The sequence below is a fragment of the Sinocyclocheilus rhinocerous genome, unplaced genomic scaffold (assembly GCF_001515625.1).
Source record: "Sinocyclocheilus rhinocerous isolate Xijiao unplaced genomic scaffold, SAMN03320098_v1.1 scaffold1234, whole genome shotgun sequence".
In the NCBI taxonomy this organism is placed as follows: Eukaryota; Metazoa; Chordata; class Actinopteri; order Cypriniformes; family Cyprinidae; genus Sinocyclocheilus; species Sinocyclocheilus rhinocerous.
Window position 1 is genome coordinate 1,541,778 of NW_015656153.1, and position 21,657 is coordinate 1,563,434.

Genomic DNA, 21,657 nt, shown 5'->3' on the forward strand with positions numbered 1-21,657 from the left:
CATACTTTTGAAAATCCAGCGTTTAGTTGATCCTGATAAGCGCTCGTCGTCACAGTTGTAAACACTTTCTTCTCTCGTGAGGGGGTTTGGCGTCACGGCATCTTTGTTTCCAGGCGGAACGTTAAAGATCGCGACACGCACGTCTCACGGAAATCCTGTATAATTCAACCAATCCGACGACGACTTTGAAACTCCTGAAGTGTTTCCACTTTTGTGTGCCATATGCATCAGACGTTTAGCCAACGGTCCGTGGGCGTGAGACTATACATTTGCTATACATATAGGCTGAGACTATACATTTGCTAAGGTGTTCTGAATGATTGCTACAGTAGGTCGTTGCTTTAAGTCAGTGTTATTTATACAATAATATAAATACTACAGTGTACTATTTATAGTATATTATAGTATTTATTAGTATTCTGAATTGGCTTTTAGTTTTATATTTGCAGTTTAATTTTAGTTTGTTCTGATAATTTTATTAAGTGCATTTTTATTTTTTTTTAATAGTTCTATTTAGCTTTTTATTTTTATTTTTTTTTAGTTATATAGTTTTAATAATTTCAGTACTTTTTTTAGTAACTTAACCCTGTTTTATTTCTGCTAGTTGCCAAGACAAAATTTCTCATTTTCATTTAAGATTTTTAAGTTTTTCATCTAATATTTATATCATTTGTTATTTTATTTCAGCTTTATTTCAATTAATGAAAACAATTTTGAATAGTTTTATTTTTAGCAAGTTTAGTTTTTAGCATGATGCATCCTGAATATGAAATCATCCCTCTAGACTTTGTGATACTTCATACTTTATTCTTATGATACATAATATTTTAGCGTAATCATGCAACTAAACATGATTCTGCCATATAAACTTGTCCTCAAGGAATATTTAATTAGCATGATTATTTGTTGCTGTTGTGTTTAACGTTCTGCTCATCTATACTCTCTCATTCAAACAGACAGGCGTTTAATCTAACTCACTATATTCATCGCACCGCCGTCGCCTTACGAGACCTTTCTTAATTGACAGCCTAGCCTTTGGAGCAAAATAACATTAGCATTTGACTGTCAGGCCTGAGAGGCGTGGGCTGATCAGGACTAAATTGATAGAGTTTGCCTGATTGTTCCATCTTATTTATGAGCGGTAATTTATGACAGCTGGTGGGCGGAGCTGAGTGATGACGGACAAGCGACAGGGCCATTAATCTGGGCCTGGCTGAATGCTGACGATTATGATCGAAGCCATTGAATTAGCTGTTAGGCCTCCCATATGTACAAGTATTGGAAAGACCTTTTAATGCTATTGGCTTTCCCCGGGGAGGTTGCTAACTATCCTGGAAGCGTCCTTGAGCTTATGTCTACGTCTGCTTATTTAACAGTCTAAATCGCTGTTTGTTGATCGTTTGTGTGTTTGAAGGAGTCAGGACTACCACTTTCTTTAATGTTCTTGTCCTAATGTCATGGAGTTGTCTCCCTTTTTGTTGTGTTTCATTTTACTCGTTCTCACACAAGGGCATGTATCCCTGTGAAATCAAACCCATCCCATGTTAAGAGGCTACATATTTTATTGACACTTTTATGTCAAATCTTAATTAGCCTAGTGCTCATAACAGAAAAGGGAACTTTTGGCCCCGTGTCCATGACTGGGGGCGTGGCCACAGCCAATGAGGACCTGTCTCCGGGCAGAATCGGCCCTAGTGGTGTACGTCCACATCCATTAGAGCTCGCTCATGAAATAGTTTTATTTTCCCGCGTTAATTACAGCTCTGTATGCAAGTGCTTCGGTGGCAATAAAACATCTGCGCTGATACAAGGGCATGAAGATGTCCTGGCTGACTCCACTTTAAAACGTAGCGGCCATATCTCTTTTCACCAAATTCCTATCCGAGAATCGGAATGATTTATCAGTGAGAAATTAAGGTTATCACATTTCTTTGTCCTGTGCTCATTCATAACGCCGCACAAGCGAACCGTCACTCTTTCCTCCTCACTGTCTTCCTGCCAACGTGACCTTTTCTCTCTTTGGGTGACAAGAGCTGTTTTGTGACCGCCCTCTTTCTCTTCTGTCACACCTCCGTCGCCCCCTTTGCGCTCTGACACGTCTAGTCGTCACTTTGGCAGTGGAACGGGATCGGATGGGAATGTGAAATCAGCCGGTGCCTCGTGCAGTCCGTGTGTATTGCCACTTAAATCTATCATCTGGATTGATCACAGTGTAATTGCCTATTATTGAGGCTAATTTAACCCTATCCACAGGAACATCCATCTGCCACTGCTATTATAACTGACAATCTACAAATTACTTACTCATGCAAATAGCAACCCCAGCTGACCTTTTCCTACTCTTCCTGTGTAATTATACAAACAGCTCGTCTAGTAAATAAGATTACTTCACCTTTCCATGTGTTCATTTACTCCTTGATGAAGGTGAAATTTAATTTTCATGTAGATTCAGGCTGGAGTGATTCTGTAATGGATGCTGATGTTTTGGCTATTAATGACAGCAGGGCTTCGAGAGCGTAAGACTACTGACTCCTCAAAGTAGTTGAATGGGTAGTTTCCTTTTGCAAAAGGCGCCAGGTGGGTTCATCAGGTGAAGGTGACTCCTCTTTAAGAGGAGGATGGTGCCGAGTCTCCGTTCTGTCTGCTGGGCCATTTCAGAGCCGGTGTGGGTATCAAAGCCGGTCTTATATCGGCCCTGCAGGTGTGAGAGAGACCACAGGCGTCTCCATACACTCACCTGTAGCTTTGCACACTAAAGTTCCTTTCTTTTCTTGTGCATATCTATACTAGTTGGTCTATGGTCTTATGATACATGTTGGAGCTGTGGTCTAGCAAATAGTAAAAAAGAGAAGAAGCTCTCAAACATGCTAAATTGTTGTGAAATAAATGTAAAGGATTTTTTTCAGCCAGATTTATGTCAGTAGTATATGAAAATGAACAATGTGTGCTCTCTAGATGATGCAAAACTTTTGACAGCTCCGGGTTTTTGTTAAAACTACAGATTGAGCTCCTGCAATTTTTGTATTTCTGCCTACGGACAGTGGGAACAACAGAGGGGTGATGGCAAAATCAAAAATGTATTGAGTGCTGAAGTTTTTAGCTAAATTAAATCCCAAAATCCCCTCCCCAAGTTTAATACAAAGAGTTTTTTTGTTGTTGTTTTTGTGAGTTAGTTTTTCATTATTTTCATTTTCTTTTCTTTCTTTTTTTTGCCATTATATCCATATTCCCACTTCCTCATTTTTATTTATTTTGTGCTTTTACTGTAATTTTTCATTAATTGATTTTTTTTTTTGTGCACATTCTGTCCTATGAAGTAGTTTAAACTGCTTTTTATAAAGTGGAGGCCAAAATTATTAGAACACCTGACAGGTCTGAAAATATTGACCTTTTTTGCCTCCAAAACATGATTTCATGTGTCAATATATTTCCTGAGAACTTCAATACTGATGTTATCCCGTGCTTCTGCAACTCAAGCCAAAGGCTGTCCTTTAAATGTACACTAGATCTGTCCAGTTTATTTTCCAACTCGCCCCAAATTTGCTCGATGGGGTTGAGGTCTGAACTTTGAGGAGGCCAGTCCATAATTTTCAATGTTCCAGCAGATTCCTTCCGTCACAGGTAGTTCCGGCAATAGTTCGTTTTATGGGTATGTGGCCAATTCAACAAAAACAACTGAAACCTTTTAAATATGCCAAGTGCTAATAATTCTGGCCACCACTGAATATGTTTACTATGAGTTATAATAATAATAATAATAATAATAATAATAATATAGCATTTTATTATATTTTTTTATTTTATAAATGTATTATAGATTTCTACAGGTATTAATATATATACATATATATATATATATATATATAAATCCCTGATTTCATGTGTTATTTAATTTTGACTATCTAGGTGTGGGCTGCAAACTCAGCAGGCCGTGCTGGTAGCCCCTGGGCTCAAGGTCACACAGGTCCAGCTCCTCCAGAGGGGTTGAGCCCGCCTAAAAATCCTGCACATCCACACCACCTCAGCTGTGGTGGATATCAGCCCACCCAGCAAGCCAAATGGCACTGTCAGCCTCTACAGAGTCTTCACACAAAACAAAGACTCATACCAGCTGGTACATCAAGTGCAATATATTTATTCTTACTTATACATAACATATACATATATATAACAATTACATATAAGCGACTGAGAATTTAGATTATTCGAATTTATAGTACAAAACTGGAACAAGCGCTTTCTTTTCTGTGCCTGCAGCTGTCTGAGGGGATGTCCCACCAGCAGACTCTCCACGGTCTTAGGCCCTTCACTGTGTATTCTGTAGGTGTGGAGGCCTGCACCTGTTTCCTGTGCTGCAGCCGAGGTCCCTTAAGTGAGCTCCGCACCCAGGCCTCTGCCCCGGCCCAGCAGCCCCCGCCACATCTAGTCGCGCTCACCTCTCGCTCAGCTCTGATGGAGTGGAACATGCCTCTTCAGCCCAGTGGCATCATTGAAAGGTACAGATCTCACAGAAAAATAATATAATATATATGCATAATATATATGCATAATGCATAATATAAAAAAATAGATAACTTAATATAATCATGATTATGCTAAAATTCTTTATTCATATTTAAGGGTGAAGTGTGTTGTTTATACAGCGTTAAAATATTTTCTCAAGTATTCAAAGTTTCAAAATATTGCCCTGTTCATTTGAGCAGTTTAGCCTAGCAACGCAACAACTAATGGAATAAGTTTGGGCAGGACTCCAGGACTCTTTTTCTAAGCAATGGCAGACCGGGGAAGTGTTTGAAAACATTTTATTACCGTTGCAAATCTATTTGGTGCCATTAGCAGCATGGAAATTACCCACTTCACCATTAAGATATGAAAATTCAAATTCTAATCACAAAATATGAATGTCACATCTAAGTATTGATATTTGCTTGATTTTGTTCACCTCTTAAAACTTTGTATGTACACTACTGTTCAAAAGTTTGAGGTCGGATCATTTTTTTAATGTTTTTGAAAGTAATCTCTTACATGCTCACCAATGCTGCATTGATTTAATCAAAGTAAAGTCAAACTATAATATTAAATATGATTACAATTTAAAATAACAGTTTTCTATTTTAATATATTCTCAAATGTAATTTATTCCAAAAAATTACAGCAAAGCTGAATTTTTAGCAGCCATTACTACTCTTCCATGTCACATGATCCATCAAAATTCATTCTGCATTCAAAATGCATTCTGTTGATTTGGTGCTCATGAAACTTTTTTATTATTATTATTATTATAAAGGTTGAAAACAGTTGTGCTGCGTATAATATTTGTGGAATCCTTTTTTGTAACAAGTCTTTGTTGTCACTTTTTAAAAGAAATCATCCTGACCCCAAACGTTTGAATGGAAGTGTATTAAGGTAGTACTATAGCATATTTGTCCCTTTCATTTTCATCTCTGTAACTGTGAGCTCCATGTGCGATCATCCTGTCCTCAGCCGCTGCAGCCTGTCCCTGTAAGCTGTGTCATCGGCCCTGTGGAAATCACATTCTTTGGACTGGGGCAGAGCTTCAACATCTCTGGCCTACTGCCCTATGCCAACTATGAACTGTGTGTAGTGTCTTACAATAACATGGGCAGCACTGTGTCTGACTCGGTCTCCATCACCACACTCAAAGAACGTAAGGACTCTCTTCGGGACTCTCGTATGGCTCTGGTTATATGTTGCTAACAAATTATAAATGCCATACAAGTCATTCCTATTACCGTCTAAAATTCTTAAATTGTTATGGCACCTAAATCAAACCCCTCTCTTGCTGTTTCTTTGTAGCTCCTCAGTATAAGGAGCCATTTGTGGTGCACAGTAACCTTACCACAGTGTTTGTGGACTGGAGCGGCTCTTTCTCTCTGAACGGGCCTCTGGGAGAATACAGCCTAACCGAGAACAACCTGCGCATCTACAGTGGCTTCCACAGCTCACTGCACATCCCACGCACCTCTGATAAAAGTATGCCCATAGGGTTATACTATGACCTCGGCCTGGGACTGATTTTTTTCTGTCTTATTGTGAAGCTCACTGGTTCTTTTTCATTGTGCCCTTTTCTCATAATCTCTTTTGTCGCTTTTCTCTACAGCCTTTGCATTTCAAGTTACCTGCACCACTGACAGCGGCAGCGCCAGCGCCAGCTCTCCTGTCATTAAATACAGCACGGCCGCTGGTATAGGTACGTTTACTCCGGCCTGGCTGGTGATTGGGCAATATCTCCATTCTCTCAGGGCAGTGTTGCAAACTCATAATCTTCATCGAAATGCCATTCACGCCGTTGGTTTTGTAGAGTAAATAAACACTAAAAAAGGTATTCAAATATAATAAATGGTTTAAGTCAAACTAGATGACTACAACTAAATCTGTGCATGTAGCAACCCTTGTTGTCTCGTTGCAGACATTTTAACTACTTTCAAAGCTCCAGATCTTCATGTGGTGAAACGCTCCTGGCATTAAGCCACCAAAATGAAAATATGAGGAACATTCTGTCAAATATTTGTGTTGTTTCACAGTCTTTGCTACAGATAGGCTATGTAAAACTAAATCATTCCTTTGTAGTATGGAAAATTTCTAATTAAATATATACATTTTTTATGTATCTCATATGGTAGATATATAATATGTTATTAATGGAATAATGTAAAAGGTTGTGAGATAATACTAAAATACTTGAATCATTACTTGGATCCATATCTCAATTTACTCTTAATAATAAAACAGTTATTAATTATGAATAAAAGAGAATTTACTTTTTATTCTGTATTATTGAGATTAAAACCTAGTTGGCTGTAGAGTAGTTGGTGAACTCCTTCCATTCGAGACTAAATAGTTAAATATTTGTATTATGTTTTTTTCCATTCGCTGTTTTTTTCTTATCTGAGCATCTCATCTGTTCCCCACAGATGCCGTGGAGTCGAGCTCTGGAGGTAAAACAGGTCTGTATGGGGCTGAATACAAGTTCTATACAGAGTTGTGGTTCATCATTCTCATGGCGTTCCTGGGGCTGCTGCTGCTGGCTCTGTTAATTTGCATAGGCGTATGTATGTTAGACTGTAGAGGTTTACGCTCAAAGCTGCAACGTGCACTTCCTTTAAATGTCCAGAAGAGGGGGGGATAACACTGCTCTTCCTACTGCAATTGTATGGCAGTGGCATAGTCATAAAGGCAATGACTGTTCAGATTAGTTTATTAGTCTTACTATTTATGCACTGCTGCTCAAAAGTTTAGGGTCAGTAAGGTTTTGAATAAAAGTACTGAATTGATCAAAAGTGACAGTAAAACATTTATAGAGTTACAAAAGATTATTTCTATTCATCATAGAATCCTGAAAAAAAGCATGACAATTTCCAGAAAAATTTCAAAATTAATAGTTAGAGATGTTTCTTGTGCACCAAATCAGCATATTAGAATGATTTCTGAAGGTTCATGTGACACAGAAGACTGGATTAATGGCTACTGACAGTTCAGCTTTGCCTTCACAAAAATATATTACATTTTTAATGTATTAAAATAGAAAATTATAAAGTTTGTGAAGTTTCCTGTAAAGTTTGATCAAATAAATTTTGCCTTGGCTGCTGTCTGGTTGCTAAGAGCCAGATAAACACTCCCAACATTTAAGGGAATAGTTGACCCAAAATAGAAAATTTGCTTAAAGTCCCTCAGGCCATCCAAGATGTAGATGAGATTTATTTTGTTCATCAGAAAAGATCTGGAGAAATTCCATTGCATATCATCACTTGCTCACCAATGGATCATCAGCAGTGAATGGGTGCCGTCAGAATGAGTTGATAAAAACATCACAATAATCCACACGACTTCAGTCCATCAATAAATTGTGAACTGAAGTAATGCTAAATTTCTCCAAATCTGTTCTGATGAAGAAAAAACTCATCTACATCTTGGATAGTCTGCGAGTGAGTCCATTTTCAGCTAATTTAGATTTTTGGGTGAACTGTTCCTTTAAACTGTGGCCTTTCTCTTGAAATCTGCTGTGTGTCTTTTAACTCTCTCTGTCCTGCGCTGTTCTGGCTGCTCCAGAGACCTTCCTCTGAACTCTGCTCTAACCATGCTTCTACTGCTCTGCTTCAGCCCGATGCACTGATGGTAAGCCCACTCCTCTCTCTCTCTCCTCTTCCCAGTTTGACAATATACCGGACTCCTCCTGCAGTATAACACTAAAGAGTTTTGCCATGCGCACTGAGGTACAGGTTCTCTGGGATGTATTTCAGAATAGATTATCACTATAGCCTGCTGCATTGGCATGTTTTGCCTTTTTCCTCATTAGTGGTATTTGCTAAGGCAACTGTCACTATTACGGTTTCTTATACTAATTACAAATACTTATGTGTAAGTATTCGTGCTACAGACATGAATGTCTTTTGTTCTATTTGCCTATCTGCACGTTCAAGCACCACTTACTAGAGATAGCATTCACTTTCCATCATGCTTTGGGTTTTGTTTTGCTGTTGTTGAGTGGCAGTGCATGCAGAATGTGGTTGCAATATGTATTAATGCACAACCCTTCTCATTCAATGGCTTGTTTTTGACGTTTGCTCATCAGTTGGATTTGACCGTCTCTGCTGCATGTGATTGACAGACTGAGTGTGCAGTTATGTGTGTGTTGTGATCAGGGTTTGACTGACACTAAAATCGGAGGCACCAGCAACCACAGCTATCAGGCCAGCATGTCTGTGCTGCGTGTTCCCAGCCAGAGCCAGCTCAGCCGTGCCTATTCCCAGAATTCCTTGCATCGGAGTGTTAGTCAGCTGATCGACACGCAGGATAAGAAGTCATTATTTCATAATGCTGGATTTTTTTTTATTAGTTTGAGATGTAATGGTCATTTATGTTGTAGCTACGTGTTGACTACCTCAGACATCACCTTATTGCTTCCTTTTTAATCCTAGAATGACTTGTTTATTTACATTACAGTCTGCTCATATTGGTTTTATTTTGTTTAAAAGAAAAGTCTGGTTGAATATCATATTTTTAAGGCATCACCCATTGTCTCTACTTGCCTATATACATACTCACAGCCTTGACTTGACCCAGAAGCGTCATGCCCATTCAGAGCCAGGTGGAGATATATATATATATATATATATATATATTATTTTCACAGCCTTCTTTGATCATATTTACCAAGGGTGCCAATAATTCTGATTACGACTGTATATATACTTGCCTATCGGACATAGATTATCTTTTGCTGTAATATGTGCTTAGCACTGAAGCAGAGAGGAAGCAAACTGTTCTGAAAATAGCACTGTATTATTATAGCTTTAAATGGAGTCTTATGACTGGCTGTGTAGCTATGAAATATTACCCCAATCATAAAGTATTAATGAACTGAGTCTCCAAATTATTCATGCAAACATAGGGAGGAAGTTGATCTCTTCTGTCTCTACAGACACATGAATGAGGCAGATAGTCAATCCGGTAGACGTGTCCTGTATTAATGGAAATGTTAGCTAATGTGGTGTTGAGCCTGCTAGACTGAGCAATAGTGTGAACACATTTGTGATGATGTCAATGGATCAAGTGTCTTAAATGTTATACTCCAAAAATGGTCATCATTGTTACATGTGGATGTGTTTTTATTATCAGAGGTTGTTTTAAACCTGTAAAGTGAATATATTTAATTATACATGCGTTGTTATTGTTTCACATAGATATTAGCAAAAATGAAACAGCACTATCCTAAGAAAACACTTTTTTTTTGTAAAAATTTTTTTTAGGAGTGTCAGTATTATTTATTGTTGCAATAATTTATTTTTAATTTGTTTTATATAAAACAGAGCTCGTTCTAAGATTAATCCGAGGTTTGTGGACAATCATTGTTATAGAGAGTTGTGAAATGTACAAGAAAGTTGTTTGTAATGTTGATGTTACCATGCTTATTTAAAAAAAAATATCAAAGATTCTGAGACTGGTTCTGCTTTGTTTGGTTACTTTATTGTGCCACCGGAAATGTACAGAAGTTGAGTACCGATCTGTAGTGCATGTACCATTTTCTTTTTTTTACATATTTCATGTAGCATAAGCTTTCCTCTTGTAGCCATGTCATGATCTGTGCGGCAGGTAAGCCAGTCTTTTTAGATAAAACACAAATAAAGACTCAAAGCAAGCATATAGAATCTTACTCTTGTCAATTAAATATTCCCCAACACTGAAACATCTCAGAGAGCAAATAAATGACATAAGTAGCTGATTAAAGTACAATGTTCAATGAAATATATGTAAAAAATATTTGATTTTAGCCTGCTCACAAAAGATATGTATAGTAGATGTATTATGTATGCATAATATAGTAAGCACCTTCTACTATTCATTTTCATGTTTTAGGCTATGTAGCCTACTGTCAGCACTATCACTGATTGCATAGCATTAATGAGATCTCATCATTTCCTTTATATAAAGTAAGTACTTTGTTAAAGGCTTTCATTTAGTTACAATTACAATAATAATCTCACTTAGCAACATATAACTATATTAATAGCCTATATTGGATATGTATCATCGATTGCTAGATATATACTGTACATTTTCTCTGGCAGGATATAACCTGTACACAAAGTGGAATGGCTGGAAAGAAAGTGACCATGCTCATCAGTCGACAATGCAAAATTAGCTTCATGTCAAATATAAATAATTCTTTACAATATATTCTTAACAGAAGTGAAAATGCAAATGATGAAATTATACTTTATGGTGACGTTATTCACATGTTAATTTAGACAGAAGTTTGTAATGTAGCATTATAAAAACAGAACTAATCTGTTAGTACAAATTCTATTTTCTATTTTTAATTGTATATCACCTTTAAATCTGTCAACTGTCTGTAAAACATACCTCATATCTTTTCTTTTCTCTCATATTGATAAGTGTCTTATCCTGTCAGTAAAAACTGAACCAGCTTCACTTAAATCAGTTGCATAATGTGATGATCCGACTAACTCTCACATCAGAAAGAAAGAAAAAAGCTAAGTCTGTTTTGATTTCTCACAGCAGTATCTATCCAAATTGGCAAAAGGCACTGAATAAATCCCAAAAATGGATAGAGCAAGTACAAATCCCCTGTGGGTGCATGCTAAAAGTTCAGAGAGCGCAAATCGTCTGAAAGGATTAATGAAGAAAGAAACAGATTATGTCGAAGGCTTCTGATTCCTGCAGCCTTCACGGCAGCAGTGGAGTCTATTAACCTACACTTCAAACCTGATCATTAGCTGAAGTTCAGTCCTTTCATTATAAAGGGATGAATGTAAAGACAAGACAATAAAGTGCATCACAGTGTTTTGGAGGTACCGTTAGTGGCCAGTAGCATAATCTACTTTTTAAAACTTAATTTACAAGAGAATAGCAAACCATTTAAGCAATAAATCTTTAGTCTTTCAATCCCTGCATGAGTTTTCTTTCTTTCATGGAACACAAAAGTAGCAGAGTGTCCAAACTGATCTTTTCAATACAATGAAAGCAAATGTAAATCATGGATGTCAAGAAGGATTATCAAGAAAAGATAATTAATAGTAACAAATTTAATTCTATTACTCAGAGCTCTGAATATAAAGTATTAAATCCGCTTTCATTGTATGGAAGAGAGCAGCAAAGACATTCTGGTCAACTTTTCCTTTGCTGATCCACAAAAGAAAGTCCTATGGGTTTTAAAATGGCATGAAGGTGAGTAAATTCTTTATTCAAATTTTCTTCACGTTTTCATTTTAGGGTGGACTATCTAATGGACAAAAACAAAAAAATTTTTACATTTTGCAATGCAGGTGTACAAAGCTAAAGTCTGACTGTAATTATAATTAATCTAGTCACTCTTTATTAGTTTTCTCATTTTAGTTATTAGTTTCGTTTTCTTAGCTTGGAAAAAGCAGCAAAGAGAGGATTAGGTCCATAATGCTGAAGCGTCATCTGTCTGACAAAAGCTAAATAAATTATTTTAACTGGTTAACAGACATGTGAAATTGACATGGCATTTGTATTGTGCATTTTCCCTTTAAATCTGTCCACAGTGAGTGAGTGTTTTTAGCTGCCAGCTGCCATCCTGCCAAACCTTCACGTCTACGTTCTGAAACACTTCACTTTTGAAATCATCTACTTTCTTTTCCCTGTCATTGATTATTGTATTTGGTACTTCGTTTGTATATGACAAATCTGTGTAAACCATCACTCACATGCTGCGTCAGGAGCCTTGCGATGGCGTGGAGATGTGGACACTTTAGTTGGCGAGGGTGAGGCGGTGCTGGACGAGTCGCTTCCCCCTCCATCAGCTCCTGCCGGTGGGGGGCTCAGCTGTGGAACCGAAGGGGCCTTTTTCCTGCTTAGAAAATTAGCTTCAAATGCCCCCCTCCTCCTGCCTCCATCCGGTCTAGAGTCTGCAGCCCCTTCCTCCATCATATGGGCCCTTCGCTGCTGGTCTCCAGGGCTGTCTGGGGATTTGTGTGCGGCTGCAGACTGGGTTTCAGATGATCTGGACCCCCAGAGATCCATGGTAGAGTTCCTTTTGTCGGGGTCCTCAGCGTTGTTCTCTCCCGCTGATTGACGCATCTCGTCCTCCATGGATCCGCACTGTCCGTGGTTCTCCAGCAGGGCTTTGGTCAGGTTTAAGCTGTGGAAGTCTCTGTAGCTGTGGAAGCTCTCTGTGCGTCGAGCGCGGGCCAGCAAGGGGCTTTCTCGGTACGGCCGCAAGGCTCCATAGGTGGCCGTCTCAGGGATGGGCTCCTGAGCCTGCAGCTGAAGACTGTAAAAATGACAAAATACAATTTTGTGTTGCTATATGATTACAAACTTAGTCTTAAAATTCATTAAAGGGGTCATATGATGCTATTTTAAAGATCATTATTTTGTGTATTTGGTGTAACAGAATATGTTGACATGCTTTAATGTTCAAAAAACACATTAGTTTTCAAATACTGTACATTATTGTAGGTTCTCTATGCCCCGCCTCTCTGAAACACGTCGTTTTCAGCAAAGCCCCCTCCTTTGACAAGCGCAGTCTGCTCTGATTGGCCAGCTGACCCAGTGCATTGTGATTGGACGAACACCACAAGCATGCGTCGGAAATGTAACGCCCCTTACATTAATCGCGAGCGTCAGCTTTCAAAGTAAATATCAAGACAGTTAATAATGTCCTTAGTTTTACCATCAGTTCAAGCCCGAAAGGACAACAGAGTCGCGTGACAGACACAGTGATGAAGCTGGTATGTGCTCTCTCGCGCTCTCTCTCTCTCTCGCTCTCGCTCGCTCGCGCACACACACACACGATGCGCAAAACTCCACATTTGAACAGTCAATAGCAAATACTTAAACTAATAACAAAACAGTAGCTGATTCAGAAGCGCCAGATTGTCATAGCAAAGTCAGAATTACCTCCTCTCCTAGGTTCACAAAACGGTCGTCCATAAAATGCATTGCTGTTCTGTTGTAAGTAATCTTAAAGATTCCTAAATGCATCTACTTCCGGAAGGCCAAATAAAGTGCTTTTGCTTTCACACTGAAACACACAGCGTCTCCCTGACATGCTGCTTCAACACTAACTGCGGTTACTGAAACCACGCCTTCTTTCTTTGCGTGCACATTTGGGCGCATTATGCTAATATTTCCACATAGTGACCTAGATATGTGGGGGCGTGCTAGAACGAGCCGTTTTAGGTAGGCGTGGCTGACTCTTAACTTTTATAAAGAATATCTCTTTGGATTTGAGACTTTAGTCTTTGCAACTTCAGGGATCTTATATATGCACAATCAGCTTGTAACACTCCAAAGAGAAAGGAAAACTTGAAATCGCATCATATGACCCCTGTAAGAACATTAACAAAGCATTAGTTTACCCAAAGAATTATAATTTTGACATTACTTGTTTACAATATTACTTATGAATTGATATTTTTGCAGCTTTTTTCCATACAAATTCTCATAGTGACCAAGGCCAAAAAAAACATAAAAGTAGCTTATGCGTCATGTGCTGTACAATCTTAGTCATTTGAAAGCTTTCTCTGAGGAATGGACTGAAATATAGGATGTTATACATTGATAATTTTTTTTTGATTGCCATAATCATTTGTAATTTTTTTAATATGTGCCTTTAAAGATGTGAAAAACTATCAAAATTTTTGGTCTCTTCTCATAAAGAAGACTTGGAATATAGCATCAGTCATATTGTTTAATGGCTCTTTTAACAGCTGTGGTCACTATGGAGTACATTTACATTTTTAGCTAAAAATGGAAATTCTGTCATTAATTACTCACCCTCATGTTGTTCCAAAACCGTAAGACCTTCGTTCATCTTCAGAACACAAATTAAGACATTTTTGATGAAATCCAAGAGCTTTCTGATTCTGCATAGACAGCAATGCAACTGCCACATTCAAGGCCCAGAAAGGTAGTAATGACATCGTTAAAATAGTTAATGTGACGACAGTGGTTCAACCGTAAATTTTTGAAGCTACAAGAATACATTATGTAAAAAAAAGTTTAAAAAAAAAACTTTATTCAACAATTTCTTCTCTTCCATGTCAGATTTCGATGCATGTTCACGACAGTACCACAACGCATGCCTGAGCATTCCTCTGCTTGCAAACAAGGTGCAGCACATCCAGGTTCTACATCAGAATGCTGGCTCCTGCATCAGCAGCACCACACGCATACGTCGTGGTACTGCCTGTGAACTCAAGTCTGACACGGAAGAGAAGATATTGTTGAATAAAGTCATTCTTTTTGTTTTCTTTTAGCACAAAAAGTATCCTCATAGCTTCATAAAATTACGGTTGAACCACTGATGTCACATTGACTATTTTAACAATGTCCTTAGTTACTACCTTTCTGTGGTAGTTCCCTTGCTGTCTATGCAGGGTCAGAAAGCTCTCGGATTTCATCAAAAAACATCTTAATTTGTGTTCCGAAGATGAACGAAAGTCTTACAGGTTAGGAACGACATGAGGGTGGGTAATTAATGACAGAATTTTCATTTTTGAGTGAACTAACCTTTTAAGGTCCGTTCATATCGATATAAAACGTGAACTTTTTTATACCAAAGCTATTCATACGTACTGAATTTTATCAGTGTTTGATTTTGAATACCAGAATGACAGCAAATTCAGGATCTAAACAATTAGAAGTTCATCTAGCTTCCACATCACTGCACTACAATATTTCAAACTCTTTTCATGAGAAGAGTTTTTCCATTGAGTTTTGTTTAAAAATCCAGACTTGTGAGTAAGCTTTTGGACTGTAGTACCTGGAGCAGGACTCTCGCAGCCGGCTGTGCTGCAGCACGGAGGGGGCGGGGCTGATGTTGGGCGTGGCACAGCGAGATGTGCTCAAATCACATTGGTCAAGCAGCTTCAGCAGCTCCTCCTCAGTTGGACCTCCCACCTCTGCAGACAGGTAACATCATTTCACAACTTTATCAAACAGACGATTTATTTTCCTTATTTTGTCCACAGTAATAATCAGACCTGGTTCCCGCTTGGCTTTGTCGTCACTCTTGTTGACCGTGTCCATGGCGGTGGTGAGGTCCCACATCATAGCTTCATAAAATTACGGTTGAACCACTGATGTCACATTGACTATTTTAACAATGTCCTTAGTTACTACCTTTCTGTGGTAGTTCCCTTGCTGTCTATGCAGGGTCAGAAAGCTCTCGGATTTCATCAAAAAACATCTTAATTTGTGTTCCGAAGATGAACGAAAGTCTTACAGGTTAGGAACGACATGAGGGTGGGTAATTAATGACAGAATTTTCATTTTTGAGTGAACTAACCTTTTAAGGTCCGTTCATATCGATATAAAACGTGAACTTTTTTATACCAAAGCTATTCATACGTACTGAATTTTATCAGTGTTTGATTTTGAATACCAGAATGACAGCAAATTCAGGATCTAAACAATTAGAAGTTCATCTAGCTTCCACATCACTGCACTACAATATTTCAAACTCTTTTCATGAGAAGAGTTTTTCCATTGAGTTTTGTTTAAAAATCCAGACTTGTGAGTAAGCTTTTGGACTGTAGTACCTGGAGCAGGACTCTCGCAGCCGGCTGTGCTGCAGCACGGAGGGGGCGGGGCTGATGTTGGGCGTGGCACAGCGAGATGTGCTCAAATCACATTGGTCAAGCAGCTTCAGCAGCTCCTCCTCAGTTGGACCTCCCACCTCTGCAGACAGGTAACATCATTTCACAACTTTATCAAACAGACGATTTATTTTCCTTATTTTGTCCACAGTAATAATCAGACCTGGTTCCCGCTTGGCTTTGTCGTCACTCTTGTTGACCGTGTCCATGGCGGTGGTGAGGTCCCACATCTGAATGCTCCCGTTTGCGTGGCCAGTGAAGAGGTAACGGCGGGGTCTGGAGCCCATGCGGCTCGAGCCTTCACACTCTCGCACTGTAAAACACGTGATGGTGGTGCCATCTACAGCCTGCACCTCACAGATTCTGAAATACAGGTATAAAAATAAATCAATGTAAAATATCTTCTTTTATGTTCCACAAACCAAAGTCATACAGGTTTGGAATGACATGAGGGTGAGTAAATAATGACAGAATTTTCATTTTTGTGTGGATTATCTATCTCTTTAAGTCACCAAGGTATTTTTAATAGTACTCTAAATACCCATGAATAGCAACACTAAATCATGAGATATTTATTTAGCATATTATGCAGTGTGCACCTCGTTCAAGAGTTAAACGCGTCTCAAAATGTACCTTTTTCCCGTAGAGGAGAGACGAACAAAGAGTTTGTTGGTAATAGGAATGACTTTCTGAATGAACACCTGTTGGTCATCTCTCTCTCCAAATGGACCTGAATGGAAACAGCAGATGAAGTGATATTTTACTGACTATATTAGGACAATAGCAGCTTCTCAGTTCTAATTGTACCGATATAGTGGAAAGCTACAAGCAAGTCTCTCACCAATGTCATTGCCGGAGGAATAGCTGCTGTGGCTCTCTGTCTCCTCCAGTGAGATGATCTTAAAGGAGGCCAGCGGAGTAGATCCTGGCTGAGTGGAGATCATGCCTCTGAAGCGCGTCACCGTCCATGTGCGTACGTGATTATTGTCAGCACACACTTCAACAAAAACAGGTCGAAATTACAGACCACCACCATTTTGCGTTATATCGTCCTATATCTGAGTAGTTTTTACCTGAAACTAAGTGCTTTTCAGAGAGCATAATCTTAGTGACGGGGCTGCGGTGGACAGTGAAGGTCTGGAAGAGCTGTGGACCAGATCCAACGGTCTCTGGATGCTGCACGATGACACGCACGGCCCCTGAGCTGGTTCCATAGGCTATCTCAATCCAGTTCCCACTCACACCTGCAAACACAGTGACTGACCAGACTAACCACTTCATTCATCTTGGTAAGACTAGTTAACCATCTTTGGACGTACTGGTTTTAGGAGTCAGGTAGACACTGAGGGCCGTGATGGCATCGTTCGATGGGTCGTGGTACAGCTCGGTCACCAACAAGTCATTGTCCTTCATTCTCAGCGGAAACTTCTGCATGTCTGAGAGTGAAGAGAATATGGTTAGGTCTTTTCTTTATCATCTTCTCATTTAACATATTACGTGCGCATATTAGAGGTATTTCAAATGTTATAGTGGTGACATTTTCAACGTAAAATGGGTTTAATGCATTTAAAATGTACGTTTAAATATAAAAACTCACAAATTAAGTTCATACACACTACTGTTCAAAATATGTAATGTTTTTGAATGGAGTAAAAACAGTAATCTTGTTAGTAATTATAATTCAATTTCTATTTTAATATATTTTAAAACATAATGTATTCCTGTGATGGCAAAGCTGAATTTTCAGCACCCATTACTTCAGTCTTCATTGTCACATGATCCATCAGAAATCATTCTAATATGCTGATTTGGAGCTCAAGAAACATTTATTGTTAATATAATTTATTATTATTACATTTATTATTACTATTACAAGACATTATTGTTACATTACATTTACATTTATTATTATTATTAACTGTTAACTGTGAAAACAGTTGTGCTGCTTAATATTTTTATGGAAAAAAATGATACATTGTTTTCAGGATTCTTTGATTAATAGAAAGGTCAAAAAACAGCTTTCATTTTAAATGTAAATATTTCTAACACTCTAAATGTCTTTACTGATCATTTTAATGCATCATCCTCACTAAGTATTCATTTATTTAACACAAATTTTACTGACCCCAAACTTTTGAATGGAAGTGTATATATTAATTAAAATTATACCTAATAAGCCTACATTTCCTTGCATTAAAATCTCACAAAAAATTAGGATTTAAACTTCAAACATGTGGATCACAGCACTGCATTAGGATGATGAATTGCATATGACTTTTTAACCTGTTTACTATGTAAAATTAATTACATTGATGCCTTTATGCAATTGTAATTACATTTTCAACACTGATTCTGGTACTGCCAGTTTCACATCTCATTAACCACTCACGTCATATAAAAATGAATTCAATGCAATCCAGGAGAAGATAAGCAGCTTACCAATATAGTAAATTGAGCCGTTGTTACAGCCCAGCAAGAGGAAGGAGCCAGCAGTGTCGCAGCTCGTGATGGGCACTACATCCTGCACCTGTACAAGTGATGTATTGCAAATGAAGTAGTCAAATATGAACCCTGATAATATGTCTGAATGTAGTATAAAATTGAAATAGCTTTACCTGCCAGTGCTGGGTGACAGCGTTCCACACTCCTACCTTCCCCGTGTGACTGGTGGCGACCAGCTGACTCCCAATGAAGAACAGAGAGTCAACTGGTACTCCAAGACTGAACACACCTTTACAAAGACAAAGAAACATTATCTTTAAATCGACACACATGAGTGACTGCGCATTTCATTTTTGTTCTGTCCTTCTACCTATTTCACTTCCGTTCCCTCCATCCTGGATACTCCACAATATAATGCTGCTCTCTGATGACGCTGCCACCATCTTGTCTTTATCTCCATGTGGGCCGCCTACAACTTTTGCATTGAGGGCCACCCGCTCGATGGCCCAGTCCAGGTAAGGGCTGGAAAACACCTGCTGCCAGCCGGATGATTCCTTTATCCTAAAGAACAATCCCAGTCTGGTGAGTATAACCCTTATTATTTTCAATTTCAAAGTCATGTGGTCTGTAGCTTTACCTGTAGCAAATGACAAAATGTGCATAAGCAGCTACAATCCAGTTATGATGGCCAGCGACAATCAGCACCTTCCTAGGGTCCACTGGTGATCCTATTGTAATATAAAAAAAAATCCAAAACAATACCTCAGTATGTTGATACACAAGTAGGCTGAAATGTTGACGGTAGCCATTGACTTCTGTAGTATGAAAAAAAAAGTCAATGGTTACAGTCAACTGTTTGGTTACCCACATTCTTCAAAATATCTTTTTTTCGTGTGTTCAAATAAAGAAAGAAACTCATATGGGTTTGGAACAACTTGAGGATGATAAACAGATTTTCAATGAAAGACTTTTCATTTTTGTGTGAACTATCCCTTTAAAAATCTAAATTAGTATTATAAACTGTCTGTTTGGTTAAAAAACAATCATGACTCATCAAAGAAAGTAATTAGCATAAAAGCATTTACTTCAGTGAACCCTGTAATATTGTAGCAGAATTTTAATGAATATATAATTAAAAACATGTAATAATGTTTCAAGTTTATGCAAAAACACAAACAAAACAAAAAACATAGTAATAATATGATAATACAACAAGCTAATTTTGTGTTGTTTTTTTTTGGTTTTATTTTTTTTTATCTACTGGCTGTTGCCTGTTATTAGTAGTTACTGTCACTTTCTTTTTGTTCCATTACAACAAATCCTATGCAAACACATATTTCAATGTTTTTTTTCCCTGTTCGGTCAATTTTTATACAAGTATTATCCAAATTCTCTGTGATGCTGGCTAAGTACATTTTGCCCTGTGATATATAAATGCACCAAAATGCAATAAAATGGTTAAAAGGAAGGCCTGTCCATTAACTTGTTTTCTCCATCTCTTTCATCATTCTTCTCACATGACTTCGCTGGGCACAGAGGATATAAAAGGCCTTTTAAGATGACCTCACCCTGCCTACTGCACTACTGCTTGTAAGGGGAATACTTTGTCTTCATGGCACCCCACCCCCCTCCCCTCCGCATGCCCATACCAGAATGAGCACATGCTGTTCTCCAGTTTGCATTGAGACAGCTACAGCCAGCCCAGTTCTAATGTTCTCTGTACTCTCTACTGCTGCATCTAATACAGCTTTCAAAATCCACAATACATTAATGAAAGTATTACATAACATGGTTTATTAACACTGTTAACACAAACCAAGAATATATGAGATCATATTTATAGTCAGTGGCAATTGTCGTTTTTATTGTTTCAAGTATTATTTTTTTTGTATTTTTTTTTTTCTTTTTCCCCCACAACATCTTTAAACATCTCAGTTTCAGTGTAACCCCAGTGGTCACTGCACGATTTTTACTCACCCAGTCTTTGAGGTCCATCTGCCCCAGTTGGTCCAGGGAGAGAAGACTGAGGGCAAGAACGAGGGTAACCCCCCTCTGCGCCACTGGGGCCTGAGCGCTCCTCTGGACCTGCAACAGCTGCACCCTGCCCTCCGGCACTGCTCCGCGCTGGGAGAGCTGAAGGACAAAAATACCAGCCTCATCCTGATGTGTTATATTTAGCACAAAGGATGAAAAGGTGACTGTTTTTTCTCTATCTTCCACAGATCTATTCTCAACCTACCTGGTGGAGGAAAATAGCCATGAAACAACACACTTCCACATGACGATCGCTCCAGTTCTTCACAAAGCAGTAAGCGTCGGACTAACCATATCAGTGACAAATAGAAATGCAAGGTGAGAATTATACATGCATAAATTAGGTGATGCACCTAATTCAGTCAAATTTATTTTTCTATTACATACCTAAGGGTGTAATACCATAGAACTCGGCTTCATGTCGCAAGATACTTATGTTAACCCCCCTATCAGAGAAAGCATGAATATTACACACATTAAACTATATATTTTTGGGATATGTAATGGATAACAAATAAGCATATGTTATGTCTCACCTCAAGTCCAATTCTTTAGTTCGAAGAAAGTTTAAAATGGGTGCAAATGCTGTTGGGTCTCTGTCAATAAATATCTTATAGAAAAAAAAAGGATCTCTTTCAAAGCTGGATACATTTCTAATTTGTTTGATTCTGGAAAACTTTTAAATAATTTTTTAACAAAGAACCTACAAAACATGGTTATTCAGTATTCATTAAGTTTTTATTTTTTTGATATGTTTTCATTTATAAACACAATTAGGTAAAACTACTTTTCAGGATTTCTACTCACAGCTCCAGTTTCATCCCGTAGTGATGATATTCTTCCACTAAGTAAACTGGACACAAAACACATGGCCAGAGAAGAATGGATAGAGGTTTAGCAAATATGCATACAAACGGCTCGTTCTAACACGTCCCCACATGTCTACGTCACGATGTGGGAAGATTTGCATAACGCCGCCCAAATGTTCACGCAAAGAAAGAAGGCGTAACTTTTATTCTCGCTGTAGTATTGTTGCTGCCGCCATGTCGTGAAGGCGCTGTGTGATTCGTTG

General features: G+C 38.3%; 1 protein-coding gene and 1 pseudogene across 1 annotated transcript in view; one reads left to right on the top strand and one right to left on the bottom strand.

Annotated features, from left to right (window-relative positions):
* LOC107719499 (usherin-like) overlaps positions 1-8,933 on the top strand; it is a 236,590-nt pseudogene extending 227,657 nt beyond the window's left edge.
* A 1,032-nt stretch (positions 8,934-9,965) lies between these two features.
* Positions 9,966-21,657, bottom strand: part of LOC107719476 (BTB/POZ domain-containing protein KCTD3-like) — a 12,910-nt gene continuing 1,218 nt past the window's right edge. Inside the window, exons 3-18 of the mRNA XM_016526894.1 lie at positions 21,393-21,438; positions 21,122-21,195; positions 20,973-21,031; positions 20,791-20,871; positions 20,529-20,684; positions 19,189-19,279; positions 18,922-19,112; positions 18,725-18,840; positions 18,549-18,636; positions 17,429-17,545; positions 17,183-17,353; positions 16,951-17,106; positions 16,743-16,839; positions 16,273-16,472; positions 16,053-16,191; positions 9,966-12,778 (exon numbers count right to left, since the gene is read on the bottom strand). Of these exons, the coding sequence (XP_016382380.1) occupies positions 12,205-12,778; positions 16,053-16,191; positions 16,273-16,472; positions 16,743-16,839; positions 16,951-17,106; positions 17,183-17,353; positions 17,429-17,545; positions 18,549-18,636; positions 18,725-18,840; positions 18,922-19,112; positions 19,189-19,279; positions 20,529-20,684; positions 20,791-20,871; positions 20,973-21,031; positions 21,122-21,195; positions 21,393-21,438 (2,356 nt within the window). The 3' untranslated portion in view covers positions 9,966-12,204. The remainder of the gene's footprint in view (positions 12,779-16,052; positions 16,192-16,272; positions 16,473-16,742; positions 16,840-16,950; positions 17,107-17,182; positions 17,354-17,428; positions 17,546-18,548; positions 18,637-18,724; positions 18,841-18,921; positions 19,113-19,188; positions 19,280-20,528; positions 20,685-20,790; positions 20,872-20,972; positions 21,032-21,121; positions 21,196-21,392; positions 21,439-21,657) is intronic.